This window comes from Mandrillus leucophaeus, unplaced genomic scaffold, assembly GCF_000951045.1.
Source record: "Mandrillus leucophaeus isolate KB7577 unplaced genomic scaffold, Mleu.le_1.0 Scaffold768, whole genome shotgun sequence".
Classification (NCBI taxonomy): domain Eukaryota; kingdom Metazoa; phylum Chordata; class Mammalia; order Primates; family Cercopithecidae; genus Mandrillus; species Mandrillus leucophaeus.
The window spans coordinates 650,648-669,040 of record NW_012108341.1 but is presented as its reverse complement, the minus strand read 5'-3'; the positions used below and the strand labels follow the sequence as shown (position 1 = coordinate 669,040).

General features: G+C 38.9%; 1 protein-coding gene across 3 annotated transcripts in view; it reads left to right on the top strand.

Moving 5' to 3' along the window:
• ANO4 (anoctamin 4) overlaps nucleotides 1–18,393 on the top strand; it is a 425,382-nt gene that overhangs the window by 325,724 nt on the left and 81,265 nt on the right. For all 3 annotated transcript variants that reach the window (XM_011966635.1, XM_011966636.1, XM_011966634.1), the window contains 2 exons: nucleotides 250–356; nucleotides 16,665–16,720. In XM_011966635.1, coding sequence (XP_011822025.1) covers nucleotides 250–356; nucleotides 16,665–16,720 — 163 coding nt within the window. The remainder of the gene's footprint in view (nucleotides 1–249; nucleotides 357–16,664; nucleotides 16,721–18,393) is intronic.

Here is an 18,393-nt window from a genome sequence, read left to right as displayed (position 1 = left end):
AGGTTTCTTAATTTTGTTTAGCTCCAGCTCCTTCCTGACGTGAATGATGTTGATGCTGAAAACCAAAACTACTCATACCTGTGAGCCTACTCTCCTGGTGTGATCTCTGGCTCCCTCAGGCTGTTCCAGACACACCCTGTCTATGACTGATTGAAGACATCTGCATCTGAGCAACACCAAATTATAACAAAAATTAGATCCATCACCTCCAATTAATTCTCCACTTGTGTTTTTAATATATGTGTGCAGCTTCATCATACACAACAAAGAAACGTTCTTCAACAATGCCACAAGAAGTAGAATCGTGCATCACATTTTACAAAGAATAAAATATGAAGAAGGAAAAAATAAGATTGGTAAGTAGTATATTAGTATAACAAACTACATTTGGCATTTGGGAATTACAGACTTCTTCCCTTGGTTTTATTAAGCTTGTATCAATTCTAGCAATGCTTGTCACTTATAAAACCCCTAACTAATCCTTTGATGAATAATTCACGTGTAAAATCTTCATCGCATCCTTAAATATCTTCTTTAAATAGCATGTCGTCTCATTTGTCTAAGATCATGGAGAAATTCTCTCATTTTAGAAAATGTTGTGTGCCAGGCACTGAACTAGATTTTGGGGAGATAAGCATAATTCTGTTCTGGAGCTTGTGTTCAAGAAATTAAAAGCAGACAATAAACAAATAAGTAAATACAATAACTAACATAAAGAAATTAAACTGGGCCGGGCGCGGTGGCTCACGCCTGTAATCCCAGCACTTTGGGAGGCCGAGGCAGGCGGATCACAAGGTCAGGAGATCGAGATCACAGTGAAACCCCGTCTCTATTAAAAATGCAAAAAAGTAGCCGGGCGCGGTGGTGGGCATCTGTAGTCCCAGCTACTCAGGAGGCTGAGGCAGGAGAATGGCGTGAACCCAGGAGGCGGAGCTTGCAGTGAGCCAAGATTGCGCCACTGCACTCCAGCCTGGGGCACAGAGCGAGACTCTGTCTCAAAAAAAAAAAAAAGAAAAGAAAAAGAAATTAAACTGGATAATGATACAGAAATAGGCTGGTAAAAGGTAGGAGTTAGTTCAGGCTGAGATTTGATGATGAGGGCAAGCATCTCTGAGAAGCTGAAATCTGAACTGAGACCTGAATGCTGGGAAACCAGTGTGGGAAGATGGAGGGGTAGGGTGTTCCATGCAGAGGGATCTGTAAGCACGGAGATGAGCTGTCCCACATAAGCAGCTTCTTCAGTCATCTTCTCCATTAAATAGCCTCCACCATATATATTTTAGGCATTTTTATGAGAATGTGTCCATATTATATTACATATTTCCTGCCTTATTAAACAGATTATTATATATCAGGAAGGGTTGGGTGGCTTTGGTCTTATCTCTTTTTCTAGCAAGTTTTTTATCAATAGTTTTAATAATGACCTGTATCAGTCAGGGTCTAATCAGGAGATAAAAGCACAAGTAAATTGAACAGAGAAAGTTTTATATAAGTAATTAACTATGACAGGGGATTCGAGTAATGGAGGGTTGGCTAGTCAAGGGTAAGAATAACTCTAAAGAATAGAGAAGTAGCAGATATTAGGAGCAGCTACCACCCCTGAGAAGACTCCTTCCTACAGTGCTAAGCTGCACATCCTGCTGGAAGAGGTACAGCCATGGCAGTGCAGTTTGCTGGGGGCTCTAGAAATCTGCCCTCTGGAGTACTAGGGGAAGCTGCCTGGAGTGGCTCCAGGGAAGTCATTCTTTGGGAGTTGCTACATCAGCAGCACTACTCTGTGAAGCCACCTGAGAGGATACTGAAAATCTGCCTTTAGGGAGTACCATGTGTTTCCAGCCACCACACACTGCAGGAGCTGGGTACTATAGAAGTATGTGCTGCAGAAGCCTGCTGAGATATCATGCTGGTATCAGGAAGAGAAACCCCTTCCTCCTCCAGTGTCCCTCCCAGTGCCTTTTGCTGGCAAAGCTTAACGTTGAATCAGCTGACAAAGGAGAAATAGTTACAAAGTCCAGCTCCGCTATTGCAAAGCAGGCAATGAAGTTGCATTTGGAGCTGAGGGGAAATAAGTTAATATCTGGTGCATAGCCCAGATGACCTGTTCATCAAGCTTTCAGGTAGGGTGAAACTAGAAGATTGCATTAAATGACAAGACTCAGTAGCTGGCACTCAGCCAAATCCAGCAAGGTGACATTTAATAGTTTTGCATTGACCATTTCTAATGTGTATTTTCTTTTTCCTTCAATCTTTAAAAAAATATTTACTCATTCAATGAAAATGTTATTTAAACATACATTTGGTTATTAATGAGATTTGAGATTTTTTCACATTTTTATTTTATTCATATACATTTGTTTGAATAGAAAAGGAAGTACATAGAATATTACATTAATATAACTAAAAAATTAAAAAAATAATTTTTAATGTAAAGTCTTACAGTCAAATTCAGCAAAACAACTACCTTGGTACAGTGTGGGAGAAATGTTGCTCAACATCATAAGAGGAACAGATTTGGGAGTTGAGCTGAATGCAAGCTCGGTGTGAGTCACTAGCATAATGAAACTGCCAAAAAAAAAAAAAAAACCCCGGCTTCTTTTGTTCCCAGGATACGTTAAAATATAACATGGAGAAATAGATAGCTTCCTAGTCCAGATCTGATTACAAATGGAATATTATATTTTGTGAGAGTCAATGTATGGGGGTATGGTGAAGTCGAACCTGATTTAGGTCTTTCTTCACTTTGATGGATTGTAGTTAAACTCATTCCCATTTCTCTGCATTAGTCATCCATCCTTGAGACACATTCCTTCAGTAAAGTCTTCCGTGACCATTCCAGCTTGAATGAATTCTTCCCTCTTCTGAATTCCTGTGGCAACTATTTTTGGAGTCTATTTGATAGTTAGTCATATACAACTCTTCTTTTGTTGTCTTGAATTACATTCAATGACATTATGAAAATCTACCACATAAAGAGAACCACTCATAACATTTGCATACTGAATAATTTAAATGTTACCTTGGTTACTTTTTTATCTTAATTTCTTATTCATTCATACGGCTTTTAGAAACAAACTTAGAATGTGCTATGCATCCTTTTTATCGTACTTTTTTCAGTTAACATTGTACCATAAGCGTACTAGAAAGTAAGTGAGTGAAAGTGAAGTTATTATTGCAGTAGCTGTTCTGAATCATTTCATAAAATGCAAATAACTCCAAATGGCATCTTCACTAATAATGGTATTATTTGCAATACACCTCACGACTCTTTTTTTTTTGGTTTGTTTGTTTTGAGATGGAGTCTCGCACTGTCACCCAGGCTGGAGCGCAATGGCGGGATCTCGGCTCACTGCAACCTCTGCCTCCCAGGTTCAAGTGATTCTCCCGCCTTAGCCTCCCAAGTAACTGGGATTACAGGTGCCTGCCACCACACCCGACTGATTTTTGTTATTTTTAGTTGAGACGAGATTTCACTATGTTGGCCAGACTGATCTCGAACTCCTGATCTTGTGATCCACCTGCCTTGGCCTCCCAAAACGACTCTTTATAAGACACTAGTGTATTGAGAATCTGTAGCTGAATGCTGCTCATCTAGATAATAAGATCCTTAACTGTAAATAAGCTACCTTATTTATCTTTATATCATCACTGCCTAGCACAGTGCCTGGCATATAGTAGGAGTTCAACAAAGTCATGCTGAATGGAAATTGTGCCTAATTTTGCATATCAAAATGTGTGCTGCTTTTATAAGCAAAAGAAGGACAGAGACAGTGATTTTTAAACGTTCTGAAGAAGCACAGGAAGTGTAGTATTTTGCTAGTCAGAAAGGGTCTTTATAAAATTTCTTTCATTTGATGAAATAAGGAGTTTTCTATTCAAAGACCTCCATGTTTTGAAAATTGGTAATAGGCCAGGCACATTGGCTCACACCTGGAATCCCAGAAATTTGGGAGGCTGAGGCAGGAGGATTTCTTGAGCCCAAAAGTCTGAAACCAGCCTGAGCATAATCCTCTCTACAAAAAATACAAAAAATTACCCAGGTGTGGTGGTGAGTACCTGTAGTCCCAGCTATCAGGAGACTGAGATGGGGGATTACTTGAGCCTGGGTGGTCAAGGCTGCAATAAGCTGAGACTGTGCCACTGCCCTCCAGCCTGGGCAACATAGTGGGAGTCTGCCACAACAAAGAAAAGGAAAAGAAAGAATAAAAGAAAATTGGTAATGATGAACTGGAATCATATCTAATTAGAAATAACCAATCAGAGAGTAAGTTATTAACCCACAACCAAGCATTATGCTGAAAAACATGGACTAAAGCTACAAATGGTCTGTAGATTCAATATTTCATTGTCATCTTTGGTTTTGTAAATAAAAGAAACAACATGTTAGAAGAAATTTTAATTTCTTGATGGAACTAATGTTTATCCAGTATTATTTTCTGCCTGAAACTCTTTCTGAAAGTGGCATCTTGCACGAGCCAACGTCGATTCGAAATAATGTGAAAATACTGATTTGTAAATATGATTCATAAGGATATTTTAGTGGAATGTAAACTGCCACTATGTAAGTTTTTCAACTTCACTCTGAATTTATTACAACTGTAAAAATCAAACCTGGTAAAACCCACTTTCAAAATAAAGCAGTATAATAGCTCAACAAAGATTTATTTAACAATATGGGTGCCTACAATAAATCTTGAAATTGATTCATATTTTTGAATTTGGTGCTTAGAGGAGAAATTAGTAGTGAAAAATACTTCAAATATTGCTACTTTCTCACTTTGCAGGACTTTGATAAATTATGATAAACTTATAAAAGTTATCATCCGAGGCCAGGCACGGTGGCTTATGCCTGTAATCCCAGCACTCTGGGAGGCCAAGGCAGGTGGATCACTTGAGGTCAGGAGTTTGAGATCAGCCTGACCAATGTGGTAAAACTCCGTCTCTACTAAAAATACAAAAATTAGCTGAGCATGGTAGCATGCACCTGTAATCCCAGCTACTTGGGAAGCTGAGGCATGAGAATTGCTTGAACCCTGGAGGCAGAGGTTGCAGTGAGCCGAGATCGTACCACTGCACTCCAGCCTGGGCAACAGAGTGAGACTCTGTCTCAAAAAAATAAAAGTTATCATGCGAGTCTCTTATTAGGTCCCTGTGAGTCCTATTTTTTCTAATATCGGGGATGTTTGAAAGTTATTGATGAGATGTGGAATTCTCAATAGAGACTCCAGAGAATCAAAGCTTTCTATGTAATCATTCATTACAAAGGTATTTATTGGGGCCTCTGATATGTTAGACAAACTATAAGGCCTTGTGATATTTGTATTTCAAATGCTTTTCTTGGATATTTAGTATTAATGTCGAGCATCTTAAAACATATTAATGTGTTACTATTGATTAAAATCATCCACATATTGATTGATCCTCCATCAATGAAAAGTGAATCAGTGCATGTGCCATTTTCCAGTTAGGCTAAACCTCTAGATTCCGGTAAGGATCTAAAGCGTGGGTAGCATTCCTCTCAAGCCACTTGAGAAACTTCATTATGATCATCTTCTCTGAGGTGTATTTTAGGAAGTAGCATAATTCTTGATCTGAAAGGAGCTTTAAAGATCAACACGTTAAACTTCCACTTTTGGCCAAGATGGAGCAACAGGCACAAGATTTACTCTCCCATGGGAAACAATCACAAAAGAAAAAACAGACAAAATGTATGAAACAACTGTTTTCAAGACGTCGAATATTTGGGCGACCCAAAACAAGGATCTCTGAGAGACAGAAAACAAATGAAATGAGCCCTGCTGGGCCCCATCTTACCACCTTGACATAGTTTCTAGACAGCACCATGAAAAGCGAGAACGTAGGCAGGACCTGAAAGACTCTAAGTTGAGAAGTTGTTGCTAGAAGTTGGGAAACAAAGGCAGCTAGAGTTCACAGAAAGAAGTACCAGAAAGCAAAGAACTGCGCAGAGCTCGAACCTCGAAGATCTGCAGAGGTCTCCCTCAAGTATTCAGCAAGTGCTGATCAATGCATACATGTCAGGAGAATACCCAAGGCCAGAGAAAGAATCATCCAAAAGAATTTCCGGTTAAGACTGGAACACCTCATAATTCACAGAGCAATGAGGAGAATACTCAGAAAAGTCTTTCCTCCTGGAAACATAGAGAAAATTTAGCAAATAAAGTTTAATAATGTATAACAAGGATAATATACATCATGACCAAGTAGGATTTATCCTGGACTACAAGGTTGGCTTAGTATATGAAAACCAATCAATGTAATTCACCATAGTAGCAAACTAAAAAAGAAAAACCATATGATCATATTTACAAACATGGGAAAAGCATTTCACAAAGTTCAACATCCATTACAGATAAAAACTCAGCAAACTACTAATAGAAATTATCTTCCTCAACCTCATAAAATACATCTATGAAATACTTATAGTTAAAATTATACTTAATGATAAAAGACTGAATGTTTTCCTCCTAAGATAATGAATAGGACAAGTGTGTCTGCACTTACCACTCGTATTCATTTTACTATCCGGTGGAATAATATAAAAAGAGTTAAAATTGTCCTTATAATCAGATGACATGATCATCTATAAAGAAATTCACAATGGAATCTATAAAAAGGAACTAATAAGTGAATGTAGCTAGGTTGCAAAAAATGAGATTAATATAAAAACTCAATTGTATATCTGTCAATCTGCAACAAACAGTGAGAAATTGAGATTTTAAAAACCAAGTCACTTATAATTAGCCCCCAAATATGAAATACTAAATACTTAAGGATAAATCAAATAAAAGATACGTAAGAATTGTACACTGAAAACTACAAAACATTGCTGAGATAAATTTAAGAAGACCTAATAAATGGAAAGATATACCATGTTTATTAGTCAGAAGACTCAATATTGTTAAGACGTCAGTCTTAACAAATTGATCTGTAGATTCAGTGCAATCCAGTCAAACTCCCAGAGGGTGTTTTATGTGTGCATATGTGAAAATTGACAAATGAATTAAAAAATTTATAGGGATGTGAAAGGACCTAGAATAGCCAAAACAACTCTGAAAAAGAACAAAAAGTCAAGTCTTTGACTTGAGACAAAGGGTCAAAGTCAATTCAGTGGGTAAAGAATTGACTTTTCAACATGTGATACGGAAACAATTCAAACCCATGTGCAAAAAATGAATTTGGGAAAACGCATATACAAAAGTTAACTCAAATGGACTATAGTTCAAAGTGTAAAATTTAAAACCATAAAAATTCTAGGAGAAAATAGAAAATCTTTGTTATCTTGGGTTAGTCAAGGATTTCTTAAATATGACAGTAAAAGCACAATTCATAAAAGAAGAAAAAAATGGATAACCTAGACTACAAAATTAAAACTTCCCTTTTCAAATGATGTTTTCAAGAGAATGAAAAGAAGGGTGGGGCCAAGATGGCTGACTAGAAACAGAACTGATCAGAGGTTTCCATCAAAAAGAACCATCATTAGTGTGTGAATCCTTCATTGGCAACCAAGGTATCCAGGTTCTCTCATCAGAACTGACTAGGTGGCTGAACTTGATCCACAGAGGGGAAGGAAGAGCAGTGTGGTGCAGCGGCCCACCTGAGAGCCACACGGGGCAGGGGAGCCCCCATCCCCCAGCCAAGGGAGGCAGTGAGTGAGTGTGCTACTCAGCGGGGGAAACCGTGCTTTATTCCACGGAACTGTGCAACCCGTGAATTGAAAGATCCCACTCAGGCACCCACGCCACTGGGACCTAGAATGCCAACCCTGGAGCCGCACAGAGATTCTCAACAACCTCTCAGCTGGAATCTGCCTAACCCTGGGGAGCTCCTGGAAGGAGGGGTGACCAGCACCACAGCTGCTGCTGCCTGCCGCCTAAGCCATTTGAGCTCCTTGCGGGAGGGGCAGCAGCCAGCACTGGGACTCTTAACTGCCTAATACACTAAGCTGTCTGTGTGGGGAAAGGGTGGCAACCATCTCTATAGCTCCAGGACATGCTTTTCCCCTGCTAGAGCCAGGGAGGCTGGATGGCTTGATCCTCGAGTGGTCTGCCACAGCTCAACACACTAGCTGTGGCAGACGGCAACCAGAGTGCCTCTTCAGACCTGACCCTGACATATCCTTCCTCACTTCATGTAGGGTGGGGCTTCCCTACAGGAACTCCAACAACTCCAGCCAGAGGCTCAGGGACAGAACCTGGATCTCCCTGGGCCTGAGCCCGTAGCAAGAGGAGTGGCCACAGTCTCTCCAGACCAGCAGACTTAGCCCAGATTGCCCCCCAGCAAGGCACACTGCCTCTACCAAGGGACAGTCAAAATGCTTCGTTAAATGGGTCCCATTTCCCTTGCCACCAAAATGGGTGAGACCTTCCAACAGGGTTGTCAGACACCCTATACAGGAGTGATCCTACTGGCATCAGGTTGGAGCCCCTCCAGGTCAGAGATCCCAGAAGAAGGAGCAGGCACCCATCTTTGCTGTTCTCCAGCCTCCTTGAGTGACATCTCCAGGTGCAGGAGTGAACCAGATAAATAGGCTATAAAGTGAACCCCTGGCAAACCACAACAGCCCTATAGAGGAGGGACCTGACCAGTGAAAGAAAAACAAACAGAAAGCGACAACAACAGCACCAATAACAAAAGAAGTCCTCACAAAAACCCCATCCAATAGTCAGCAGCCTCCAAGATCAAAACTAGACAAACTTACAAAGATGAGAAAGAATCAATGAAAACACGCTGAAAACCCAAAAGGACAGAGTTCCTCTTCCCCTCCAAGTGATTGCAATGACTCTCTGGCAAGGGCACAGAACTGGATGGAAGATGAGATGGACAAACTGACAGAAGTAGGCTTCAGAACATGGGTAATAAAAAACTCCACTGAGCTAAAGGAGCATGTTCTAACCCAATGCAAAGAAGCTAAGAACCTTGAAAAAAGGTTACAGGAACTGCTTACTAGAGAGAATTTAGAGAGGAACATAAATGACCTGATGGAGCTGAAAAACACAGTACAAGAACTTTGTGAAGCATACGCAAATATCAATGGCTGAACTGACCAAGAGGAAGAAAGGATATCAGAGTTTGAAGACTACCTCACTGAAATAAAGCATGCAGACAAGATTAGAGAAAAAAGAATAAAAACAAAACCTCCAAGAAATATGGGACTTCATAAAAAGACCGAACCTACAATTAACTGGCTTACCACCTGAAGCAGATGTGAAGAATGGAAACAAACTGGAAAACAAACTTCAGGATATTATCCAGGAGAACTTCCCTAACCTAACAGGCCAACATGCAAATCCAGGAAATACAGAGAACACCACTAAGGTACTCCGCAAGATCAACCCCAAGAAACATAATCATCAGATTTTCCAAGGCCAAAATTAAGGAAAACATGTTAAGGGCAGCCAGAGAGAAAGGTCAGGTCACCTACAAAGAAAGGCCCATCAGACTAACAATGGTCCTCTCAGCAGAAACTCTACAGGCCAGAAGAGATTGGGGGCCAGTATCCAACATTCTTAAAGAAAATAATTTTCAACCCAGAATTTTATATCCAGCCAAACTAAGTGTCATAAGTGAAGGAGAAATAAAATCCTTTCCAGAAAAGCAAATGCTGAGGGATTTGTTACCCCCATGCTGGCCTTGCAAGAACTCCTGAAGGAAGCACTGAATATGCAGAGGAAAAACTGGTACTAGCCACTGCAAAAATACACCAAAATATAAAGACCAATGACACTATGAAGAAACTGCATCAACTAGTGTGCAAAATAACCAGATAGCGTCATGATGACAGGATTGAGTTCACACATAACAATACTAAGCTTAAATGTAAATGGGCAAAATGCCCCAATTAAAAGACACAAACTGGGAAATTGGATAAAGAGTCAAGACCCTTTGGTGTGCTGTATTCAGGAGCCCCATCTCAAGTGCAAAGACCTACATAGGCTCAAAGTAAAGGATGGAGGAAATTTTACCAAGCAAATGGAAAGAAAAAAAAAAAAAAAAAAAAATGCAAACCTCATCTCTGACAAAACAGACTTTAAACCAATGAAGTTCAAAAAAGACAAAGAAGACCATTAAATAATGTTAAAGAGAATAATTCAACAAGAAGAACTAACTATTGGCTGGGCACGGTGGCTCACACCTATAATCCCAGCACTTTGGGAGGATAAGGCAGGTGAATCACGAGGTCAGGAAATCAAGACCATCCTGGCCAACATGGTGAAACCCCATCTCTACTAAAAATACAAAAGTTAGCTGGGCATGGTGGCACGTGCCTGTAATCCCAGCTACTTGGGAGACTGAGGCAGGAGAATTGCTTGAACCTGGGAGACGGAGATTGCAGTGAGCCTAGATTATGCCACTGAACTCCAGCCTGGTGAAAGAGCAAGTCTCCATCTCAAAACAAAACAAAACAAGACAAAAAAGAGTTAACTATTCTAAACTTACATGCACCCAATACAGGAGCACCCAGATTCATAAAACAAGTTCTTAGAGACCTACAAAGAGACTTAGACTCCCATACAATAATAGTGGGAGACTTTAACACCCCACTGTCAATATTAGATCAACAAGGCAGAAAATTAACAAGGATGTTCAGGACTCGAACTCAGCTCTGGATCAAGTGGACCTAATAGACATCTACAGAACTCTCCACCCCAAATCAATATAATATACATTCTCAGTGCTACATGGCACTTATTCTAAAATTGACTACATAATTGGAAGTAAAACACTCCTCAGCAAATGCAAAAAAAACTGAAATCATAACAAACAGTCTCTCAGACTACAGTGCAATAGAATTAGAACTCAGGATTAAGAAACTCATTTAAAACCACACAATTACATGGAAATTGAATAGTTCGCTCCTAAATGACTCCTGGGTAAATAATGAAATTAAGGCAGAAATAAAGAAGTTCTTTGAAACCAATGAGAACAAAGAGACAACATACTGGAATCTCTGGGACACAACTAAAGCAGTTTTAAGAGGGAAATTTATAGCACTAAATTGCCCACATCAGAAAGCTAGAAAGATCTCAAACTGATACACTAACATCACAATTAAAAGAGCCAAAGAGGCAAGAGCAAACTAATCCAAAAGCTACCAGAAGACAAGAAACAACTAAGATCAGAACAGAATTGAAGGAGATAGAGACACAAAAACCCTCCAAAACCAGGAACAGGATTTTTGGGAAAAAAAATAACAAATACTGCTAGCTAGACTAATAAAGAAGAAAAGAGAGAATAATCCCATAAAAAAATGATAAAGGGGAGATCAAAACTGACCTCACAGAAATACAAACTACCAACACCTCTATGCAAATAAACCAGAAAATCTAGAAGAAATGGATAAATTCCTGGACACGTACATGCCCGCAAGACTCAACCAGGAAGAAGTTGAATCCCTGAATAGACTAATAATAAGTTCTGAAATTGAGGCAGTAATTAATAGCCTACCCACCAAAAATAGCCGAGGACCAGATGGATTCACAGCCGAATTCTATCAGAGGTACAAAGAGAAGCTGGTACCATTCCTTCTGAAACTATTCCAAACAATAGAAAAAGAGGGACTCCTCCCTAACTCATTTTATAAGAGCAGATCATCCTGATACCAAAACCTGTCAGAGACACAACAAAAAATAGAAAATTTCAGGCCAATATCCCTGATGAATATCAATGCAAAAATCCTCAATAAAATACTGGCAAACCGAATCCAGCAGCACATCAAAAAGCTTATCCACCATGATAAGTCAGCTTCATACCTGGGATGCAAGGCTGGTTCAACATACATAAATCAATAAATGTAATCCCTCACGTAAAGAGAACCAAACACAAAAACTACATGATTATCTCAATAGATACAGAAAAGGCCTTCAATAAAAATTCAACATCCTTTCATGTTAAAAACTCCCAATAAACTAGGTGTTGATTGAACATATCTCAAAATAATAAAAACTATTTATGAGAAACCCACAGCCAATAGTATATTGAACAGGCAAAAACTGGAAGCATTCCCTTTGAAAACCAGTACAAGACAAGGATGCCCTCTCTCACCACTCTTATTCATCATAGTATTGGAAGTTCTGGCCAGGACAATCAGGCAAGAGAAAGAAATAAAAGGTATTCAAATAGGAAGAGAGGAAGTCAAACTGTCTCTGTTTGCAGATGACATGATTGTATATATAGGAAACCCCGTGATTTCAGCCAAAAATGTCCTTAAGCTGACAAGCAACTTCAGCAAAGTCTCAGGATACAAAATCAATGTGAAAAAATCACAGGCATTCCTTTACATCAACAGTAGACAAGCAGAGACCCAAATCATGAATGAATTCCCATTCACATCACTACAAAGAGAATAAAATACCTAGGAATACAGCTAACAAGGGATGTGAAAGGCCTCTTCAAGGAGAACTACAAACCACTGCTCAGGGAAATCAGAGAGGACACAAACAAATGGAAAAACATTCCATCTTCATGGACAGGAAAAATCAATATTGTAAAAATGTTCATACTGCCCAAAGTAATTTATAGATTCAGCGCTATTCCCAGCAAACTACCATTGACATTCTTCACATAATTAGAAAAAGCTACTTTAAATTTCATATGGAATAAAAGAAGACCCCATACAGCGAAGACAATCGTAACCAAAAAGAACAAACCTGACTTCAAACTATACTACAAGGCTACAGTAACCAAAAGAGCGTGATAATGGTACCAAAACAGGCACATAGACCAATGGAACAGAACAGAGACCTCAGAAATAACACCACATATCTACAACCATCTGATCTTCAACAAAAGTAACAAAAACAAGCAATAGGGAAAGGATCTCCTATTCAATAAATGGTGTTGGGAAAACGGGCTAGCCATATGTAGAAAACTGAAACTGGACCACTTGCTTATGTCTTATACAAAAATTAACTCAAGATGGATTAAAGACTTAAATGTAAAACCCCAAACCGTAAAAACCCTAGAAGAAAACCTAGGCAATACCATTCAGGACATAGGCAAAGTCTTCATGACGAAAACGCCAAAAGCAATTGCAAAAAAAGCCAAAATTGACAAATGCGATCTAATTAAACTAAAGAGCTTCTGCACAGCAAAAGGGACTATCATCAGAGTGAACAGGCAAGCTACAGAATGGGAGAAAATTTTTGCAATCTACCTATCTGGCAAAAATCAAATATCCAGAATTTACAAGCAACTTAAACAAATTTACAAGAAAAAACAGCCCCATGAAAAAGTGGGCAAAGGATATAAACAGAGACTTCTTAAAAGAAGACATACATGCGGCCAACAAACATATGAAAAAAGCTCAACCTCACTGATTATTAGAGAAATGCAAATCAAAACCATAATGAGATACCATCTAATGCCAGTCAGAATGCTGAAAAAGTCAAGAAACAATAGATGCTGGTGAGGCTGTGGAGAAATGGGAACACTTTTACACTGTTGTTGGGAGTGTAAATTACTTCAACCATTGTGGAAGACAGTGTGGGGATTCCTCAAGTATCCAGAACCAGAAATACCATTTGACCCAGCAATCCCATTACTGGGTATATACCTAAAGGAATATAAATCATTCTACTATAAAGACACATGCACACAAATGTTTACTGCAGCACTATTCACAATAGCAAAGTCACGGAACCTACTCAAATGCCCATCAATGATAGACTGGATAAAGAAAATGTGGCACATATACACTATGTTTATTGCAGCACTCTTCACAATAGCAAAGTCATGGAACCAACTCAAATGCCCATCAATGATAGACTGGGTAAAGAAAATGGAGTATGTATACACTGTGGAATATTATGCACCCATAAAAAGGAATGAGATTATGTCCTATGCAGGGACATGTATGAAGCTAGAAGCCATCATCCTCAGCAAACCAAGACAGGAACAGAAAACCAAACATTGCATGCCCTCACTCATAAGCAGGAATTGAACAATGAGAACCTATGGACACAGGGATGGGAACAACACACAATAAGGCCTACGGGGGAGTAGGGGCGGTGAGGGGATGGAAGTTAGAGGACAGGTCAATAGGATCAGCAAACCACCATGGCACACGTATACCTATGTAACAAACCTGCACATTCTGCACATGTATCCCAAAACTTAAATACATAAATAAATAAAATAAAAGAGAATGAAAAGAGAAGCCACACATTAGGAGAAAAAAGTTTTCAAAAAATATGGCTGGTAAAGGACATCCACATCTTGCCTCTAGAATACATAAAGAACACTCAAAACTCAGTGAATTCAAAAATCTTATTGAGCATAAGATTTGAACAGACATTTCACAAGAGAAGATATGCAGATGGCAAATAGCACACAAGATTATTTTAAATATTCATTTAAAAATGAGAATTAAACACAATGAGCTATCACAACACACCCATGAGACTGGCTAAAATTAAAAAGACTGACCATACCATGTGGAGGACCTTGAACCTTCATATGCTGCTGATGGAAATGTAAAATTGTACAGCCACTTAAGAAAACATTGTGGCAGTTTTTCAGAAAGTTAAATGTTCATCTACTATATGATCTAGTGGAATCACTTCTGGGTATTTACTAAGAAAGTTAAAGCATATATTCATGCAAAGTTTTGTATATGGATATTTATAACAGCTTAATTTGTAATAGCCCCCAAACTATAAAGGACCCAAATGTCTATCATCAGGAGAATAGATAAACAAATTATTCCATGTGATGGAATACTACTCAGCAATAAAAAGAAATGTGCTACTGATATGTGCAACAACATGAATGAATCTCAAATTATGTTGAGTGATGAAAAAATGTTACATGATTCCATTTATATAAAACTCTGGAAATTTCAGAGTAATTGATAGCAACAGAAAGCAGATCAGTGTTTGCCCTGGAGATAGTACAGGGAAGGTGGCTGGTTAGAACGTGGCATGATAAAACTTCGGAGGCAATGGATATATTTGGTATCTTGGTTGTACTTATGGTCTCATGAGTATACACTTATGTCGAAACATCTAATTAAACAACTTATGCTGTCTGTTGTATGATTGTTGTACCTCCATAAAGCTGTTTTTAAAAAGATCTGCATATCCATTACCTCTCCCTTCCCATTTTATGGATGAGGGAATTGAGTCCTGAGGACAAGAGAACTTTTCCAAAGTCATACCACTAGTCCATACCAAAGTCATACCACTAGATTTTAGTTTGTTACTAAAATCAGAGGCATTAGGTTTGTCCATAATGAAGCTTCTGAATGAAAATAGAAGAGCTCCTGGTGTAATTCCAGGGAGCTGAGGGCCATTATCCTAAGTGAATTAATGCAAGAATAGAAAAACCAAACACCGCATGTTCTCACTTATGAATGGGAGCTAAACATTGAGTGCACATGGACGAAGAAGAGAACAGTAGACACTGGGGCCTACTTGAGGATGGAGGGTGATAGGAGGATGAGGATTAGTGAACTACCTGTCAGTACTATGCTCTTTACCTGGGTGACATAATAATTACACCAAAGCCCTTCAACACACAATTTACCTGTGTAACAAACCTGCACGTGTACGCCCTGAACCTAAAATAAAAGTTGGAAAGAAAAAAAATTTTTTAATTAACATGGGCAGAGAACCTGAATAGACATTTTTCCATATAAAACACACAAATGGTCAACAGGTATATGAAAAGGTGCTCAATATCACTAATCATCAGAGACATGCAAATGAAAACCACAGTGAGGTACCATCTCACACCCATTAGAATGGCTCTTATCAAAAAGTGGTAAATATTGGCAAGTGTGTGGAGAAAAGCGAACAATTGTGTGCTGTTAGTAGGAGTGTACCTTGCTTCAGCTGTTATGGAAAACAATATGGAGGTTCTTAAATTAAAAATGAGGTACCATGTGATACAGCAATGCTACTTCTGGGTACATATCCCAAGCAATTGAAATCAGTATCTTGAAGAGATATCTGCACATCCGTGTTCGTTGCAGCATTATTTACAATAGCCAAGATATGAAAACAACTCAAGTGTCCCCTGACGGAAGAATGGATAAAGAAATTGTGGTACGTATATACAATGGAATATTGTTCAACCATAAAAAAGAAAATCCTGCCATTTGCAACATGGATGAACTTGGAAGGCATCATGCTAGGTGAAATCAACCAGACACAGAAAGACAAATACTGCGTGATCTCACTTATATGTAGAATCTTAAAAAGCCAAACTCTTAGAAGCAGAGAGTAGAATAGTGGTTGCCAGGCCCTGGGGATGGGGAACATGGGGAGGTGTTGATCAAAGGGTACAAAGTTTCATTTATAAAATGAATGAGTTCTGGGGATCTAATGTATAGCACTGGTGAAAATAGATGTGTTAATGTGATTGTGGTAATCGTTACATAATGTATATGCGTATCAAGTCATCACATTATACACTTTGAATATATTCAGTCTTTAGTTGACAGTTAAATATTTTAATTTTTTTTAATGAATTTCCCAGCCCTTGATCCCAATTTCATGGCAGCAAAACTTTTCTTCTAACTCTTGGTGCCCCTAAGAGGGTTGATAGCCTAGATTGTTTTCTCCAAAAAGCACCATGCTTACATTTGTTTTGAACATTGTGATATTCAAACTCTGTATTAATTCAAATGGACTCATTTGCTGTTTTAGGTCTGAATCGCTTGCTTACCAATGGCTCCTATGAAGCTGCATTTCCCCTGCATGAGGTATTGTGCTGTCTTTAATCCTTATCTTTCTTTCAATTGTTTGTTACTAAAATCAGCTTCTAGGGATAGTCAATAATTGAATGTGTTGACATTTGTTCAGAATGAATTTAATTTGTTCAATGGGTAATTGGGGGGGTCTACTTCAATTGTTACATCTCTTCCTCAGCATAGATTTATTTCTATATATCTTTTTATGTAATTGTGAGCATACTTAAGAGTCACTCAGCATGAATTCATAGGAATGGCTTAGAGACTTTAAGTCATAAAATTAAAAAGGCATTGAAAAGTTGCATGAGGCACCAAATCCACAAGGAGAATGTTCTTGAAATATATAGTCTTTGCAACAAATAAATGCGTAGCTATTCCTTAAAAGAGTGGGAGGAAGCCATCTTGAAAAGTCTCTGGTAACCAAAGGGTGACAAATAAAAATTAATAATGTTGTACTCATCATTGCTCACCTAAGATGTATAAATGCTGTGACTCTATTTCCTACATAGTCTCCATCATATAAATTACTTTTGCAAGTGTAACTGACTACCCCAGCTCTGCTTTCCACAATAGATCTTGAATTATTTAACCCAGAATTCCCCTACACCTGGGTTTTTAGGAACATAATCCCTCATGATTGTTGAGAGATTATTGTCGTTTTCATGGTGTTACACCCCTACTGTGGTCACTGTATAACACAGAGAATACAAAGACAAATGTCATAGCCTCTGTCCTCTGGGGTCTCACAAAGTAGCCAATGTGCAGCAACGGTTAGTTGATCTTCAGTACAGCCTTCTGTTGGAAACAGTGGTAATAGTTTGTCAGTAGACTTTGGAAGACAGTTCCAACTCTCCGTAAATGGGAAGTCTTTCCAAAACAGACTTTTTTTTTTTTTTTGGCTTACAGTGGTTCTTCTCTTAATTTTAAACACCAAGAGGGTACAAAAGGTGAGGTAGAATTTTCAGAACCTTATTTATTAAGAAAACCAGAAGTTGCCGTCTGAGACCCTGTTTACAGACTGCCAGGAAATATGTTTGGAATGCTCCATTTACTATGATAGAAGCAACCATTTTGACACAAAGGTTTGCTAGAGCCATATGCAGGTGTTTCTGAACTCTAAAGACATACTGTTCCCCCAAACATCATGTGGCTTCATCATGTGATTATTAGTTGGCATTGCCCAGAAAAGGGTTTTGTGAGAACTGCATCCTCCCTGCTCCCAGCCCCAGCTCATGGTACGGGCAGTGTCTGAGAGATGGTAAGTGGCAGAAGCGTCTGTGCACGGAGTGGGTGGGTGGCCTTGGGGGTGTCTAAGGAGATGCAGCTACAAAGCCCCACAGAGTGACTCGTGCCTTTCACAGTGACTTTCCTATCTCAGTAAAGTCCTGTATTCTATGAGAAGAGAAGTTCCAAATCGGTAATAGCAGCAGCAGTCATTGCATCATTGCTTTTCTGACTTCTTACTCTCAGTTTAACTTGATTATATTATTTAACCTCAGAGGCAAAAAGGCAGGAAAGTCAGATAGTGCTGCCCTTGTTTCACAATAAAGATTTAGATAGAGGTTTAGAGAAGGGTGAAACCTCGTTAAGTCACACAATGAGTTGGTGGTTGATCTGAGACTCACCTGAGTTTCTTTACTCCCAGCCCTATGTTCTTTCCATTAAGAAAGGACTTCTTATCAGGC